General features: G+C 44.1%; 3 protein-coding genes across 18 annotated transcripts in view; 1 reads left to right on the top strand and 2 right to left on the bottom strand.

Moving 5' to 3' along the window:
* The window catches only part of rimbp2b (RIMS binding protein 2b), an 81882-nt gene extending 80805 nt beyond the window's left edge, over positions 1-1077 (bottom strand). For all 9 annotated transcript variants that reach the window (XR_003977053.1, XM_030357806.1, XM_030357810.1 and 6 more), the window contains exon 1: positions 874-1077. The gene's annotated coding sequence lies outside the window, so the exon portion shown is untranslated. The remainder of the gene's footprint in view (positions 1-873) is intronic.
* A 7266-nt stretch (positions 1078-8343) lies between these two features.
* On the bottom strand, positions 8344-15352 carry stx2b (syntaxin 2b). Of its 4 annotated transcripts, XM_030357838.1 has the most exons (11): positions 14955-15352; positions 14766-14834; positions 14591-14690; positions 13781-13855; positions 13582-13655; positions 13017-13125; positions 11039-11112; positions 10750-10887; positions 10162-10272; positions 9346-9463; positions 8346-9112 (listed from the first exon to the last, which is right to left on the bottom strand). In XM_030357838.1, the coding sequence occupies exons 1-10, from the start codon at positions 14982-14984 to the stop codon at positions 9368-9370; spliced, it is 876 nt and encodes a 291-aa protein (XP_030213698.1). In that variant the 5' UTR covers positions 14985-15352; the 3' UTR covers positions 8346-9112; positions 9346-9367. The 4 variants fall into 4 exon arrangements, with proteins under 4 accessions (XP_030213700.1, XP_030213699.1, XP_030213701.1 ...); XM_030357841.1 differs by lacking the exon at positions 14955-15352 and having other exon boundaries at positions 8345-9112; positions 13017-13108; XM_030357840.1 differs by lacking the exons at positions 13781-13855; positions 14591-14690; positions 14766-14834; positions 14955-15352 and having other exon boundaries at positions 8344-9112; positions 12388-13108; positions 13582-13628.
* A 754-nt stretch (positions 15353-16106) lies between these two features.
* adgrd1 (adhesion G protein-coupled receptor D1) overlaps positions 16107-17296 on the top strand; it is a 35296-nt gene continuing 34106 nt past the window's right edge. For all 5 annotated transcript variants that reach the window (XM_030357819.1, XM_030357821.1, XM_030357820.1 and 2 more), the window contains exons 1-3: positions 16107-16517; positions 16619-16655; positions 17022-17138. In XM_030357819.1, coding sequence (XP_030213679.1) covers positions 16464-16517; positions 16619-16655; positions 17022-17138 — 208 coding nt within the window. In that variant the 5' untranslated portion in view covers positions 16107-16463. The remainder of the gene's footprint in view (positions 16518-16618; positions 16656-17021; positions 17139-17296) is intronic.

A 17296-nucleotide genomic window follows, 5' to 3' on the forward strand; every position in this document is an offset into this window, starting at 1 on the left:
CTTGACACGAGCCCAATAAGCAAATTAATCAATGAGAGACACATGCTGCCAATTCCCTACTTGCAAAGTCTCCAATTAGCATTTCAGGATCCCATCTCCCACTCGCCAAACAACCTCATCCCCCCCAGGGACCTGGTGTATCTTAAATAAAAACTAACAAAAAGCTATTAACTTCCCCACCACCAACACACATACACACACACACACACACATACACACAACACACAGTCTTTTCCCAGCCTTGATTCTAAATAACCATAACTAACGATCATACCAAAACCATAAAAATTCAGCCATGTACTACAAACATGATCACGGTTTCCCCACACATGAACCATCAATCACACCAGGAGGTGGCATAAGGTCGGATCCCACAAACGTGTTCCCTACATTGCGTGCAAGTGATTGTCTATGGCCTCTGGCTCTGGAGGTGCTGTCAACTCCAGGGGCATTATGCATTCCACCATAGAACAGCCCTAAAACAGAACAGAACAGGAGGCGAGCGAGGGAGAAGGAGAGCGCAAGAGGGAGAGGGAGAGGGAGAGAGATGGGGAGAGAGATGGAGAGAGAGATGGGGAGAGAGAGCGAGAGACACACATCTGTACAGATGTACGTGTGGTCAGGCTGAAATAACTATCTCAAATGCCTCTGATGATATTCCCGTAGTCCCGGACGGCGCTGCACAGCGCTGGACTGACATGCATGTCCCTCCGAATGCTATAACCGTCCCCATTCCCCTGGCAGCAGCGTGAGCACAGCATCCTGCAGCACAGCCGGTGCAATGAACCCTGTCCGAGTAAGGGAGGGAAGAAAGGAAAGGGGGAAAAAAAAACAAGGAGGCTTGACAGCGAGACAGGGGAGAGAACACGGTACCTTGGCAGCAGCGGTGGCGAGAGACCCGTGCACCAGGGCAGCGATCTCCTCTTAGGTTGAAAGACTACAGGAGCCAGCGGTAGGAGCAGGTCAGCAGCTATGGCAGCTCAGTAGCATAAAATGGTTCATCACAGAAACCGTGAGAGAGAGAGGGAGAGGGAAACAGATAAAGAAGCGAGAGATAGAAAGAGAGAGGGAGAGAGAGAGAGATAGATGGAGGGAGAGACACACAGCCAGGCGGCGCAGAGCGCGCGCGAGAGAGAGGCAGAGAGAGTAGAGGGAAGAGGGAGAGAGAGAGAGAGAGAGGCAGGGAGCATCGTTCAGCTCAAAGGCTCGCACTATCGTTGGCTGTGCAGCAGAGCACACACATTTTACACGCCCCCTCTCTCTGTCTCCCTCCATCCATCTCTCACTGGTGCTTTCACTTGCACAAACGCATACAAACACGCGTTTACTCACGCAGGCACGCAGGGGTGCAGAGGCAGTGCAGTGTGCAGCGGCAGCAGCAGCAGCTGCAGTCGCAGCCCTAGTCGTAGTGCTCCCTCTCCTGGACGCCTCCTGCCTGCTTCAGCAGCCACTTCCTCCTTCCCTCCCTGGCTCGGTCCAGCAGGATGCCGTTAATAGCCACATACCCCCCCCCCCTCCGCCCCCCAGCAACATGTTTTCATGTAGCAGCCGTCACCTCTGGTTGGGGTTTAATCATGGCCACTGACCAGCAGCCATGATTAAAGCTGGCAAGGTCATGTGAGGTTATCCCAGCTGTTGGCATCCACCCACCCCCTCTCCCACCCTCTCCTCCCGGCTGGCCCGAGGGGGCTGAGGTTGGGCAGCGATGCCCTGCCTCCTCCTCATGGGCCGTTACTCCAGCTGAGACTTCCCTTGGGTTTGGCTTCACAAACACAGAGGCTAGGCTGGACCAATCAGATGACCCGAAACAGCAGAAAGAGCATTTGTCATCCAATCACAGCTTAAGAAGTCAGCCATGGAAGGGGTATTATAAGATTATTTTGGGGCGGGGGATGGGGGGGAGGGGCTTGTCCTGAGCTTGTTCTCCAGGGAGATTTGGAGGAGTGTCGTTTGGCTACCCCCAGTGGTAGTCATTGGTACTTCAGCCTGTAGTGGGCACCGGAAGGATGGAGGGTAATGGGGTATTAAAAACAATGCATGCTTTTGTCCTCTTTGCTGCCTAGCATCCGCAGCAGCAACCTTTCCCTGTGTCTTGAGAACCCCCCCCCCCCCCCCCCCCAACACACACACACACACACACACACTTCTCCCACCCCCCTTCCAGTGGGGTCGTACTCCAATCCCAATGGAGATCCACCATGGCCCTGTCACCACACAGAACACACACCTGATGTTAACCTCTCCATGGCTGCGTCCTCCCAAACTGACACTCAACCTCCGCCATCAGCCGTGCTCCTACGACTAGAACCGTCCGTTGTAGACAGTGGAACAACTGACATGGTCATTAATAAATATGAACTGCTAGGAACCCAAAGGCTCTCTCTCTCGCTCCCTCTGGCTCTCTCTCTCTGGATACCTCTGGCTCTCTCTCTCTCTCTCCCTCTCCCTCACCTGAAGATAGTATCAACCAACACTGGTGGGGAACATTGTTGATATTATCAATCCTTTACTTTGAGACTTAAATACCCTTCAGAATCTTTGAGGGTCATCTCTGTAAATAAAATAAATATATATTCTTCTTCGTTGTCATATGCCGTTTCTTTTTTACTCCTGCTTTTTCTTCGTTCTTGAACACATCATGACCACACATCATGTCAACAAGGGAAACATCAGGACTCAAAGGGCAAATCTTGCGCCACACAAGGCTGCGCTGATATCCAAAGACACAATAACATTGCACCAAATAGGACAAATATTGTGTGCATAACAACTCCTTATGTCGTTTATTTCTCTACATTATCTCAAATGATAACGTATGATAACGATAATGTATCTGCTCATAGAAGCAGCAGTGTTGCACTTCCACGGTAAAGAGTCCCTCTCCCCAGGATGCCACCAGGGGACAGGAAGATGCCAGTTCAATAGCATTGCATCCAAACAGCATGTGACTATTGCAACCAGTCAAAAGCACAAAGAAACACACTCACAAACACACACACACACACACACACACACACACACACACACACACACACACACACACACACACACACACACACACACACACACACACACACACACACACACACACACACACACACAGTTTGGATGATTTCATTAGGATAATGAACAGCTTATCTTTGTGGTTATTTATATCCCAAAGATAAGTGATCAACATTGCTCTAATTATTTATTAATTTCACACTTAAAATTATATGAAATAATATGAAGATAAGACAATGCTTGATTGACCCCAATGGGAAATAGGGGTAAAGATTATTCCTGTAGATTACTAAACTACTGACCTAGAAGCAGCTTCACGGAGACCGGTCTAAAAACACATGAGCCAAGAGAGGACCCAGAGTGATGGTTACACTGGAAGAGAAGCATGCACGGCGGTGCTAATGAGAACACATCGCCTGCAGAAGTGCTACAGCGGCAGGCTACGGCTGGAGGCTCCAGCAGAGTGCTATTGATGTTCCTCACCATGGGACGCTTCTCCATCCCTCATAAACCCCCAGGGTAGGAGGAGGAGGGGAGGAGGGGGGTACAGAGGAGGAGGAGGGGGAGGAAGAGGAGAAGGGGGAGGAGGAGAAGGAGGAGGAGGGGGGGGGGGAGGGGAGGAGGAGAGGGAGGAGGAGGGGGAGCAAGACTAGGAGGAGGTGGAGCAAGCGCAGGGGGAGGAGGAGGAGGAGGAGGAGGAGGAGGAGGAGGAGGAGGAGAGGAAGCAGGGATGAGCACAGACTCACCTTATCTCTGTCTCTCATCTGGCTGCTCCGTGAGCCTATCGCTGATCTGTGAGGTTGGCTCCACGCTGGCTCCCTCCAAGATGCTCTCAGGAGCCGCTGGTCCCCCTGGCAGGCTTTGTGACAGCCCATCGTTCCCTGGAAGGAGGGGAGAGAAGCGGCAGAGCAGGAGTCAAGTCAGAGAGAGGAGAAGGAGCATCGACAAGAGCAGAGATATGCATCACCTCAATGCACTCTGGATCAGCAGGAACAACAGCAGCAGCCTGAGCAGCAGCAGCAGCAGCAGCAGCAGTAACTGCAACAGCAGCAGCATTAAACATCACACCAGCTTACCATGATGGTGGAGCTCTCATGCCCGCTGAAATGACAGCCATGGTCAGCGCCAGCCACCGATGATGTCATAGCGCCAACATGTTTTGTTTATAAATATATTTTTTCAGCAGAGTTACATAATAATGGATGTTGGGATATTATTGGCGCACAGATAGACCAAAGATGGTACAGCTGCCAGTTGCAATGCCCACAAATAAGAAGCCATCTGACAGTTTGTCTGGATGTTTTTTTTTTAAGGGGGGTGTGCAAGCATTATTTATAATTTTTGGCACATAACAACATACTTTTTTTCCTAAACATTATTTCTGGTCTTCAGAGATTATACCATTAATAATAAATTGATACATGCAAAGTGCACACATGTTCCCTCTTCAAATTGAGGCTATGCCTATTGTTCATCTTTATAATTATAGATAAGCATTTAATGGCCCTAATGAGAAGGAAACAATTTCCTTATTGTTATTTGTTCATTTGATTTGAGAGGGTTCCAGTTACAGATTAAGTTACGGTGGTAGAATAGCATCCCCTTGTGGGCGCCTGGTGGTATATGAAAGAAAACGTAACATGTTTAAGCAACATCAAACGAGAGTGACAGTGCTGTTACACTGAATATGAGCACGCCTTGGAGTCGGATATTCACTACAACAGCAATCCAGATCTCTTGTGATAATGCATTTATCCAAGAGTTATACAAGCGCCACATATTAGTTAACAGTAAAAACAGACAACATATTGGGATTTGTTTATTTAATCATTTATTTGAGTCCGCCGATTTAAATGATTCCTCGGCTGGACAGGGACTGGAGGAACTTTTCCCTGAACAGCAGCTTGGTTTTTCGTCTAAGTTTGCATAGTACGGCAGGCCATTGTATGTATCAATAACATGTTTGTTTCCATGTATTTTGCAACCAGTGAAATAAGAGTATGGGTTGTTCCACTGAGTTAACCACTTATGCTCGTCTATTTAATCAACATTAGAAACACAGGTAGAGCGGAGTGATGCGTGTGTAATTAACCTTCGAAATGCTGGAGGAGCGGAGTCATACATGTGATTAACATTAGAAACACTGGCAGAGCAAAGCTATAGGCCTACATGCCTCTGGTCCCATCTGATTAATTTGTCTGAAGTTACTGTTGTTCAAAAATAGATCAATAAATCAGTGAAGTAAAAGTGCAGACTTCTCACTTCTAGATCACATTGAATAGCCTATCAAATCGCCTACTGTAAGCAAGGAGCTTTCTACGCAAAATACGAAATTAGAAAACACATGGTCCTATTACTAAACTAGATTGCTAACTAAGAATCTTAGCGGTTCAATGAAATAAATGTTGACTGACTGTGTCTAATCCATGCGTATCCCATATATATTCCGGTTTATGTTTTCATTCGGTTGGTCTGAGTAAAATAAACCTGCCTGGCCTACCTGAGACGGACCAATGAATGTGAAGTTGATCTCAATATTCGGCTGTTCATCTTGCCTCTGCATCGGTCGGACAGACCTCTTCCTCGCTATTCCAAAGGATGGATGAATGAAGCAGGAAGCGCGGTTTATATAACTCCTGCATCACGATGGCCTTCAAATTCATCCAGAATATCGGTTATTTTTGTATATGGACAGCAGCCTTGGAAGGCCTACAACCAATATCCAGCCGCCCACTGACCTCCCACTCACAGGCAGCACGTACGTGTGTGTGTGTGTGTGTGTGTGTGTGTGTGTGTGTGTGTGTGTGTGTGTGTGTGTGTGTGTGTGTGTGTGTGTGTGTGTGTGTGTGTGTGTGTGTGCGTGTGTGTGTGTGTGTGTGTGTGTGTGCGTGCGTGCGTGCGTGCGTGTGTGTGTGCGTGTGCGTGTGTGTTTGTACACACGAAAGTGGTATAATAATAAATTAATAATCGAAACCGTTGGGCAAGATAGGTAAAGACCTACTAATAAGCTGCCAGGAATTTACATTTGCTTTGGGATACGTCCAAAATTAGCAGAATCTGCTTCATAACCAGACTGTAAGAGTCCTGTAATAGTAGGCTATAGTTGTACAGCACTGAGGCTTCTTGTACCTGCTTCCTGCATCTGCAGGGAGCAGGTGCAGGAAAAGCCAAGGTGTTATGTCTATTGGTTTGAACACAAATATAATCACTAGAGAATTAACTAAAAACAATTAAACGTTCTGAATACATTCTGCGGAACATCGATGGCTTGTAGCATATCTTACCAACTTGTTATTTAATTCCTGCGAAAATGCTCTTTAGTCGTTTTTGTTTCATCTGTCGTGGTTGGTTGAATGCTTGGTGCTTTGCATATTCAACTTAGTTAATCCTCTTACCGAAATAAGTTCTACTCATATTCTCATTTATGGCAAATTAGGCTACAGATCAGTTTCACAAATCGGACTCCAACGTGGACTACAATCCACCGTTAGAACACCACCCTCTTCACTGCTTATAAACCTCCATGCATGTTAACATTATTGTTGCCTAATTAAAAATAAATTCATATTCATGTTCAAACAAGGGTAGCAGAGTAGATTGTCCAAATGTAATTGAATTAGATTGATAGGCCCTATGAATATAACATGGACAATATGAGGTGCATGTGAGCTTCACTAAGTTAAGTTTGGTGTACAGGGTCAAATTGCAGACCACTACTCAGGAAACGTAACAAAAAAGGCTTTTAATAAAGAACTCAGAAGGACAAAGGGGCACAAAAAAAAAAAACGATAAGGGAACAAAGGACCCATGCGTTCCAATACCCATACTACCCCTACTATTTAGCATACCAGAAAAATATTGAGTATGTCCCAATAAAAATTATGGGAAATTTAGTATACCGAAAAAAAACCAGGATGTGGTATAACATCCGGTCGCGTTTCTCAGTGGGCAAGCCAGCATGCTTTTTGGCTTTTCTGCCCCACAATCCTCTGCACAGCAGAAGATATGTGGGTGGCACTATACAGGTGTGCCAATCAGTGAAATCACTCGTAGTGTGTCCCAATTGTATGCGTACTGATTGCAACAGTACATACTCTTGTAAGGGGAATGAGGTGTGAGTCTCAGGGCATCTGGTGGACAGCGGGCGAACAAACACTGAAGAACAAAAAGAAACTCAGATCATGACAACCCCAACTCCTTTACCGCACACAAAAATACATTTAGCTCCCGGTGCCCCGCGACCCCGGCTCCATCACACAGGCCTTGATGAAAGTGTCTTTCGTGCATGAGTGCAAGTTTATATTTTTCTCTAAATTGCATTGATCCAAAGGAGGAGAGAACTTGTCCCCAAGGAGACCCACATCCACCTTCTACACTAATCCTGTTTAGTTGATTACAGAGAAGTCAAGCCCTCTGTGCTAAAGTGCTTATTAGTCTAGGAGAGGAAAACAGCCTTACACCCCCTATAACCCCTTTCTGCAAGCCTTTCACTCCCCCTTCCTCCCCCTTTTCTCCCAGTCTTTTCCTCCAATAATCTGCATTTCACACAATAAGTAGGAATCATGTTGACTCGAGTTTGTTTGTGTGTGTGTGTGTGTGTGTGTGTGTGTGTGTGTGTGTGTGTGTGTGTGTGTGTGTGTGTGTGTGTGTGTGTGTGTGTGTGTGTGTGTGTGTGTGTGTGTGTGTGTGTGTTGTCTAAGTGAGGGATTAAACCAGGGACAAGGGTTGCAATTTAGTCTTGACTAGAAACCAGTATGCATGGCATCTATTTTATATTTTATGTGAAACAATGTACAATGTATTTGTCCCTGCTCAATAAACCTTTTATCTAAAATGTCTTCAACCAAGGTTAACGATATATCATTTATGGTCCGTCCAAACACAGCATTCTTATGTTTTACCATTATAGTAATGCTTAAAGGCACTTTGGTGGTCACGGGTTAGAAGATACAAAATCTGTGTGTTTTAATCAAAATATTCCATTGGATAAGGATATGTTGTGTGCATAAGATACAAAAATATTGGTAACAATTTACACAACTTGCAACAATTCATATGTGCATGATTTTCTGCCAGTATTGAGAACCTCACAAGAGACAATAATAAATATAACCGCAATCTGGTAAGGACAAATAAGGCTAGTTCACCTTTTTTTTAAATAGCACCACCCTTGGGTGCAGTACTACAATTTGGGTTTATGGGTAGTGGGGGGTATTGGTATCCACCTAATGATAGTCGTATGTTTTTTTTATACAATAACAAAATGATCATATAAGAAAAATGGGCTAACTGCTCCAAATGTATTGGCCAATATTTCTCAAATGGAACTAAATAAAACAAATTCTGTTTGATGATTTTTGTGAGGCTGGGTCTAAAGATTTTATGTGGCGATTTTGGTGAATCTTTGATTATTTTGGTAGCCTGTGAATCTTTTTATTATGTTTGGCTTCAATATGAAAGTGTGGGAGAGGTAAACATTTTTAGGGCATAAGGGTTTTACAGATGCATCTGATTCTAGAGATTAATATTATGAAAGAATTTTGAGTCCAGGTCAATCTGGTGAGGAGAAATAAGACTAATTCATGATTTTTTACAATAGCGCCAGCTTTTGTATGGGTAGTTGGAGTTAATATTAACCATACCTTAACATTTCAAGAGTTTTCGACTTACGGTATAGGCTGCAGTATGACTTTTACAGAATTAGAGGAAAAAGAACACGTTACAGAAACAAAAGGGGACCAAGCAGCTGTGCTGCTCAGACCCCTAATAATCAGAGATAATACAAGCATATACATCGTTTATATATATTTTTTCTATGAAGACATGCTCAAACGTACTTACAGGAGGAATAATTGGGTTGATTGAGCTGTGTGTTGATATGATTTATTCTTTAGGCACCCATTAGTTGAAAGAATTTTGAACAAGATGGATGGATGCGAGGAAAAAAGTTGATTGGTCATGTTTTAGGTTTTGTGGTTGACTAAGTGACTCCACACCCGACACAGACTCAGCTGACGGTGATTTGCTACAGGATCCATCAGTCAAAGATTCCAACCAAGAGTATGAGACCCATGGCTCCTTCCCGACCCTCGATGAGGTAGAGAATGGTCTGTTGATGAGAGAAGGAAGGAAAGTCTTTCAGGAAAATCGTACTTCCCAAGTAGGACATTTTTTTAAATGATTTTCTCCCTGAAGTAATTCATTTTGGGCATTTCTTTAACACAGCACAGAGACAAGAACATAACAACAATGCATGAGTGAATGGATGGAGGTATGAATAATTGAATGAGTGGTTGAATGAATGGCGTTACTGTAGTTCCATGGGTGAACAAGTGTTGTTACCTGAGGAAGTGATGAGTGATTCTCAGGCAGGGGGTTTAGTTAGCCCAACAGACAGGCCAACAATAAGTGCAACGACCGCAATCAGGATCAATATTGCAAATGCAAGGAAAACAAATTTCTGCCAAGCAAAGAAAATGTATTCAAGTAGAGTTCACATAGAAGTTCACAATCATTTTGTGTTAACTTTGGATTGGAAGGCTGGAGTTTAAATGGGGTTATTATGCCATCAGGTGTGAGTGTGATTAGCCATTACAAGCCATTTGAAAATCTTCTCTTCCCTGTGCCCTAGCGACATCACAAGTGGGAGTGTCAACCTAGAAGCATGATGGATTGATAAGCTACATTTGCAGTCCACTGGGTAGGCTGGTAGACTGGTCTATCCAGAATACACCTGGACACTCCAAGTGAGATGTCACAAAAACACAAGAAAAGGCAGAATTTCAAACGGCTTGTAATGGCTAATCACACTCACACCTGGTGGCACTATACCAGCCTTTTAAGATGAACAGACATGCTACCTCTTTTTAAGAGACAGTCTACTGTTGACTACTAAGACATTTGGCCGACACTCTTGTCCAAAGTCACAGTGATTAATATATCATCATATAGGGGTTATCACCACGCTTAAGGAGGCCAACAGGTAGACCAAGGACATCAGGGATCGAACACAGTAACTTTTAGTCTGACGCCCTATAGATACTACTAAGGGGGGGAGGGATAAGGGTGAGGCTATACAAAGTCTAGGTGAACTGTGCAGAGCAGAGCGCAGTGACCACAGTTAGTGGTCCATGGTGGGTTGAGAGTGAGGATTCATACCCTGCGTGACTTCTTCTGGTACCGCACAGCCTTTTTGGTCTCCTCCTTCGCCATGCCGATGTACTCAGCGGCAGTTGAGACGTTCTTCTCAATGTTGTTGACCATGTCCCCCTGCCAATCACAGCCAACAGATTAGAGGTTCTGCTCAAATCCATGAAGGGGTCGAGTTACAGCATGAAACATCATACATACTGCTCAATTATAGATACCGTAGTGGAAGTTGAAGTAAGGATCAGGGACAATGTTAGTCATCAAAATCGGTGTGTTTCAATCAAAATATATATTATATATAAATATATATATATATATATATATATATATATACCATATGAATTTTTATATAGATTTATATATATATATATATATATATATATATATATATATATATATATATATATAAATCTATATAAAAATTCATATGGTCAGGATTTTCTGTCAGCATTGAGAATTTAGAAGTGTATTGTTAAAGCACGATGCACAATACACGTTGATAAATTCTAGATATGCATGCACAACACTGTCAGATGGGAGATCAGTTTTTAAGTTAGGATCAGGGACAGTGTCAGTATTAGAGGAGTTATCGCCTACCTGGGTCTCCACCATCAGGGCCATGTCCATGAACATGGTGCGCAGCTCTCTGATGCTGGCCTCCAGACGAATGATGTCCTGGTGACGCGACTCGATCTCGTTTAGCGCCTGCCGCGTGATTTGAGAATCTGAAATAATCTGGGGAGGGTTGGAAAGAAAGCCCCAAAGTCACAACACTGGCGATGTTGGGAATCTGTCTTGATACTTTTGGGCGTTTATTTCCCCGCCACCAGGAAGCGCTGTTGCACCGTGTGACACATACCGAACATGCCCAGTGGTGTGAACTTACATTAGAAGTGAAGATGGATGGATTTCCGCATTCTAGCATGTCCTCCAGCTCTTCGTTTGTGGTCACTCTTCCAGCTGAAATGATATTCCACTTTATAGTTAATTATACAACAAGTAGGGGAAAAGAAGGGATTGGCCCATGCTTAAAAACAGACTTGCGAACCAATTTGTTAAATTAAAAGGTTAAGGGAAAATTGGATTCAATATAAAATGTTTATGTATCGTATATATTACAGAAAGTATATATATTTTGCTTTACTAATGACAAAAGTCTGTATTCGCGAACTGATAAATATACATAAAGAGTTGATATTTAACAGGAAGGCCTCATTGCTTTAACTGTAAATTGATTGCACTATTTGCTCATTTCCTGTAACCCCAGAGCACAGCAAAGTATATAAGCAGACACACTATTTGAACAAACACAATATGAATGAAATGAAAGTTACATATTAATTATGCCGTTATTGCCATGTCAGTGTCATGTTTTTGCAAATCTGCTGACAATGCCATCTGATTAACACAAATGATGGACATAATAACATTTCTTCAGGAAGCAATGCAATCAAATCCTTTAGCGGGGCAAAGGAGCTGTTGTCTTGTCTTGGTTCCTCTGACAGTCAGGTTGCGATGGAGGAACGTTGGGACTCGTTCCCGCTCACCGACAAACAGCTGGTTCATAAACAGAGTGCTGCCCCTGCCTCACTCTACACTTACTATTCCCCTTACTCCCTATAGAGAGACCTGCTTCTCTGGAGGCATCTGTGGTGGGTCGAATGCACACTCACACCCACACCAACACGTGTACACACACACACACACACACACACACACACACACACACACACACACACACACACACACACACACACACACACACACACGCACACACACAGGAAAACAGGTACGCACACACTGCCACACATAAAAACATGTGTACACAAACACACACACACACACAGGCACAAACACCCACACAAACATGTGTACACACACACGCACAGATCTGTGGCTCAATGGGCACGCCAAGTCACGTGACCCTGTTGTAGCCAGGAGACTAGGGTTACAGGAGCCTCGGAGCCCTATGCTGCGTTTCCCAGGCAACGCCAGCTATTGCCGTGTCTCCAGTGTCGAGCTCCTCTTCCATGCCGAGGGTGAAGTTGTGGCATGCTCTTGTTAATGCGTGCCATTGGGGCCGCACCAGCCTGTGTACAATTTGCTTCACACACACACACACGTGTAAATGTTGCATAACTGGCATGCAAATAGCAGCAGGAATGTAAGCAGTAAGTAATGTTGTACGTGCCTGTTGTGATTTTGTAGTTCACAACTGACATTTAGACATTATACCTGGCCGAATGTGCTCCATCAAGTTTGGAAACTGCAGTTTTATTCTAAGTTGTAGGATGGGGAAACGGATGATGCTGATGATGAAAAGGAGGAAGATGATGATGATGATGATGATGATGATGATGATGATGATGATGATGATGATGATGATGATGATGGTGAATATTCCAGAAAAAGGGGCTAGTACCCGCATGGGAACAGGGCTGGAGATGTTTTTGGCAAAATAAAATAGACAGAACTTTAACCACATTGAAACAGCTCCTGTATTTTTAAGTAAAAAAATAAAAATTCCTGAAGAGACTTTAGAAAACCAATCATCTCTTTGATGCTTCAGCTCCATCAGGTTGTGCGTCCAGAGGAAAGCACAGGAAGCCTATTAGGTGTGGTCCATGTCCGGTTTCCTGTCCCGAACGTGCTCAAGGACACGGTTCACTGCTGTCTAATCTCTGCGGTCATTTGGAAGAAACAAGCTTTGTGTCCCTGCTCAAATTATAATAGAACATCTTATAATGTTATGTCCATCTTATCATGGAACGTTCTCCAACAACTACCTGTTATAAGTGATGCCCATAAAAGGCCTGCATCAGAGGGGCATCTGTGGGTCAGTTCCATTTATACTTTATACTCACTTATCTCAAGCTGCCTCTGGATCCTCCCTTTGCTCCTTTCCCGAAAGGACACTTGAGTCTCGTTGTACATCATCATAACCTCCACAAATCTCCTGGAAAGCACCGTGTGCTGGGTACAGGGGGAGATGGAGAACCCCCCACACACACAAATACACACACAGAGCCATACACACATAAACACACACACACACACACACACACACACACACACACACACACACACACACACACACACACACACACACACACACACACACACACACACACACACACACACACACACACAGACACACACACACACACACACACACATACAGAACCATACACCCACACACACACAGGTGTCACTGCAGGAGAAGAAGAAGTCTGCTTCACGACTGATGTTTTTTTTTACACGTTAATATTCCTGCAAATTGGATACTGAGTGGAGGACAACATGTTGATCCATACTGTCTTTACAGCTAACACAGAACAGCTGTAAATATATCTGCATTTTATGCTAGTGTATAGTACTATGAAAAGAAAGTCAAGTAGAATTGAATGTCACCACTGAAGACCCACTCACCTGTGTCTTCTGGATCCGGTGGTCCACTGAGGTTCTGTGGGCCATGTCGTCTTGAGGTAGGCTGAGCTCAATCGCTGTGTGACAACAACACATCAACAAACAACAGAGTTCCATGAAATGAAAAGAGTTGGAATGAACCCTGGTAATGGGGACTGTGTTGGGATAGAAAGCATTGACCACCCTGTGGGCTTTAACTTACACTTGAGTTTAGCCCGCACAACGTTGGCAGTCCCTTTGATGTCATTGGTCAGCCTGTTCAGTCCCTGCTTTGTTGCTTTTCAGGGGAGGAAAAACAGTTAAACATCAATACCTTAATTTGGTGTGCCTGACAAACAGCCGTCACAATGTAGCATTTATGCATGCATTGTTGGCCTGCCTGGTGTTAATATTACACTAGATAAGACCGCTGCTGGTCACTTGGCAACATGGACGTGACACCAGAGTTCAGCCCCCTTATGTTCTACACCTTACTCTGTCCATGTGAGGTTGAGTTCATCACCATCACCCCATCTACCAGTGACACATAGACTCCTCAAGATCAAGATCATCCAAGTACTTTCCTGGGACCTCCAGCACTGACAGCTGCACCTGCTCTGCCCTAGCCCCTGCCTGACTCAGAGCCAGTCTCAGTGTGAAATTTTTTGAAAAAGCCCTTTTCTATTATTTCAAATGACCTGGTATATGGTATCTGTACCATTTAAAATGTACGTGATCCTTGAATACAAAGAGCACAAAGTAGTCCTTAAAGTGGGTGGGACCCAGACTTGAATCACTGTGCTTTTAAATAAACTAGGATGACCTTTTTTAAAAGAATCTTTTTACAAAATAAAGCACCAAAAGTAAAGAGACTTAACCTCTGGGCAAAGGAACTGCACTTCATACACACGTCAGCCAGGCACACCTACCAGAGGAGGACCAAGAGAAGGAAGTGTAGGGCCACACACGTTCCAGCCCATTAGGCCTACCCGAGTAGTCTAGACCGGCTTATCGTTAGGAGACAGGCCCTTACCTTCATCTGGGTTGGGCGCCGACAGGATGGTGCTGTGCATCTTCCTCACCTCCTCCACTTTGTAAGCGATGTTGTCAATAAGCCCTCTGACGTCTTCCACCTATAAAGGGCGGTCAATTAAATACTCTTTGAAAACGTTTCATGATTATGATCATCCATGGCTATTATTACTCACTCTTCTGAAGAATCCTTCCATAAAACAATCTCTGTCCACCTCCACCTCCTCCTCAACCTGGGTGCAGTTCTGTTTGACATAATTGCAATTTCGTTGTTATCAATGAAAACGCAACTATAACGTGACAGGTTCAACCGAGATGGGTGTAGGGTATCCTGGCCGAGAGAGCAAAGTGCCTCGCTAACTTACAGCGGCGAACTCCCCAAGTCGGTCCTTCATTACACCGACCGCCTTGGTTCAATAACTCTATTTCTAATGTTCTTCTATTTAATAAGCATATTTCTTCATGTTGGAGCCCTGCCTGTGCCCCACAACTGGGCACGCGTGTCGGGTCTCAAATGGAGACTGTTTGGAGGTTCGGTTTGTTGACGACAAAAATTAAATATGCAAGAAGTGGAAAGTTACTTCTCCGTTCTATGGTTCAAAGGTTAATTATTTTTAAAACGAAAAGCGTAAAAAAAAGTGTAAATGCTCCCATTTATCAGCGATATAGTCCTCTTTTCTGACTCTGAGGCGTTTGGCAACACCTCTTTGATCGCAAACGCCTCACGACCACACAGCACCACCACCACCACCACCACCACCTCTCCTTCCCCTCCTCCCTCATCGCCTCACTACCACCACCAACACCACAACTTCCACCCTTCTCTCTCTCTCTCTCTCTCTCTCTCTCTCTCTCTCTCTCTCTCTCTCTCTCTCTCTACCACATGAGGTCGCTGTTCCCCCAGTGATTGATCTTGGACGTCCTTTGACAGGCAGGGTTGTAGAAAATGCTAACGCAGAAAGGACACCTTTTGGGATTCATAGAATTTGCAGTAGGCTCGTTTTGGATTAATGGAACTTTTAATTAAAGTGAAATAGTCAACGCATAATCTTACTACAAAAAGTGTGCAAAATATAATAGGCCTACTTTTACAAGCTTTTAGACCAACTCTAATGAGAAGGACGTCTAGCCTACTCAACAACAATTACGACTAATTTACAAAATATACGTGAGTACAGATACACTAGGTCAGAAGTCAGTATTGTTTTTTTAAAGTAGCTATTTTTGCAACTCTGATGCCTTTTGGTCTTAGTGAAATTGCTCAACTATCATCTTTGGAACTGCATTTCCATGTTGCCTTGCCATTGGGCGGGTTGTGATTCTCTGTAAATTATCCAACAGGCTGTTTAATCTAATCAGCAGAGCTCATGTTTATGCTCTTTATTGTGTCTAACCGGCTTCTTAGACATAATCTCCAATTACGCACAAATAATGCGCATTTACGCACGTCCCAAACGCCCCACCTCGGCCCCTGCAAAAGTGACATCACGTGCAGAATTCCCATATCCAGGCGAAGGACTCAGTGAGGCAGATCTGACTGACTGCTCTTGGTGGGACTTCAAGTCACAGATGCGGAGCAAACCACAAGAAGGAAATCCATCAGTTCCAGTAACAGAGAATACACCTCGAGAAAAGGGGATGCCAAACTTGGAGGACCGGTGATCCTGTCATGAATCGATACATCCCTTCGTTGTTCTGCCGATTAAAAGAAGATTAATTAACTTTTTACGCAGTGATTAGGCGTCAGACACGAGGACTGATCGAGTTTTTATTCCAGCAGTTTGGAATAATGTGTGACGGAGCCCGACTGGATTTTGGTTTGGGAATTTGATTCTGAGATCATTCGTGTGTGATTGGAGTGATTTCCCACAGCTATGGATCTTCTATTCCAGTTGAATGTATTAATGACGCTCGTCTCTCTTATCAAGGTAGGTTAAGTGATTAAATATGTGACACACAATAGATGTCCCTTATGGTTTATTGTTTCCCCTTGAAGAAAGTTCTAGATCCTTTTCTTTCTTCTTCACAGGTTTATGGCCAAGTAGTGCAACCTTTCAAGCATCCAGGTAATCCTATTAATAATAATAATAATAATAATAATAATAATAATAATAATAATAATAATAATAATAGCAATAAAATAATGATAATAATATTAATAATGTTAATAATAGTGATATAATAATGACATGATTATTATGATTATTATCCATGACTTTATTTCTGATTCCGCTACATCTACCATTTCTAAAGCCGTCCAAAGCTGCTGTTCGGTTTATTGTTGATTAATGTTTAATGCCATTAAAGACCAGGGTTGTTAGAGATCCTGTATGAGAGTGTCCTCCCAGGCCTGTGTGACGACATGCTGGGGCTCTGCTGCTTGTGGGGACGGGGTCCCTCTGGCTTAACCCCATGAACCTTATGGATTGCAGGCCTCAAGGTGTTGGCCACGGCCTCACACTACTGGCCGCTGGACGCTGTGGACGCAATCCATGAGCTGTGGGACCAGATTGGAAACAGACCCGGTCATATAAATGGCAGCAATATAAGTATGTGTTTAATATTACTGATCAGCGGTAGGGTCAGGGGTTGGTTGGTGGTCGCCTACACTTCACTTCTTCATGCATGGTCTACTCGGATGGCCACCCGCTTGTAGAATCACTGTCACTCTTCTTCACTCAACCCCAGAAGTTCAGGGCCCTAGAAA

The sequence above is a fragment of the Gadus morhua genome, chromosome 6 (genome assembly GCF_902167405.1).
Source record: "Gadus morhua chromosome 6, gadMor3.0, whole genome shotgun sequence".
NCBI lineage: Eukaryota > Metazoa > Chordata > Actinopteri > Gadiformes > Gadidae > Gadus > Gadus morhua.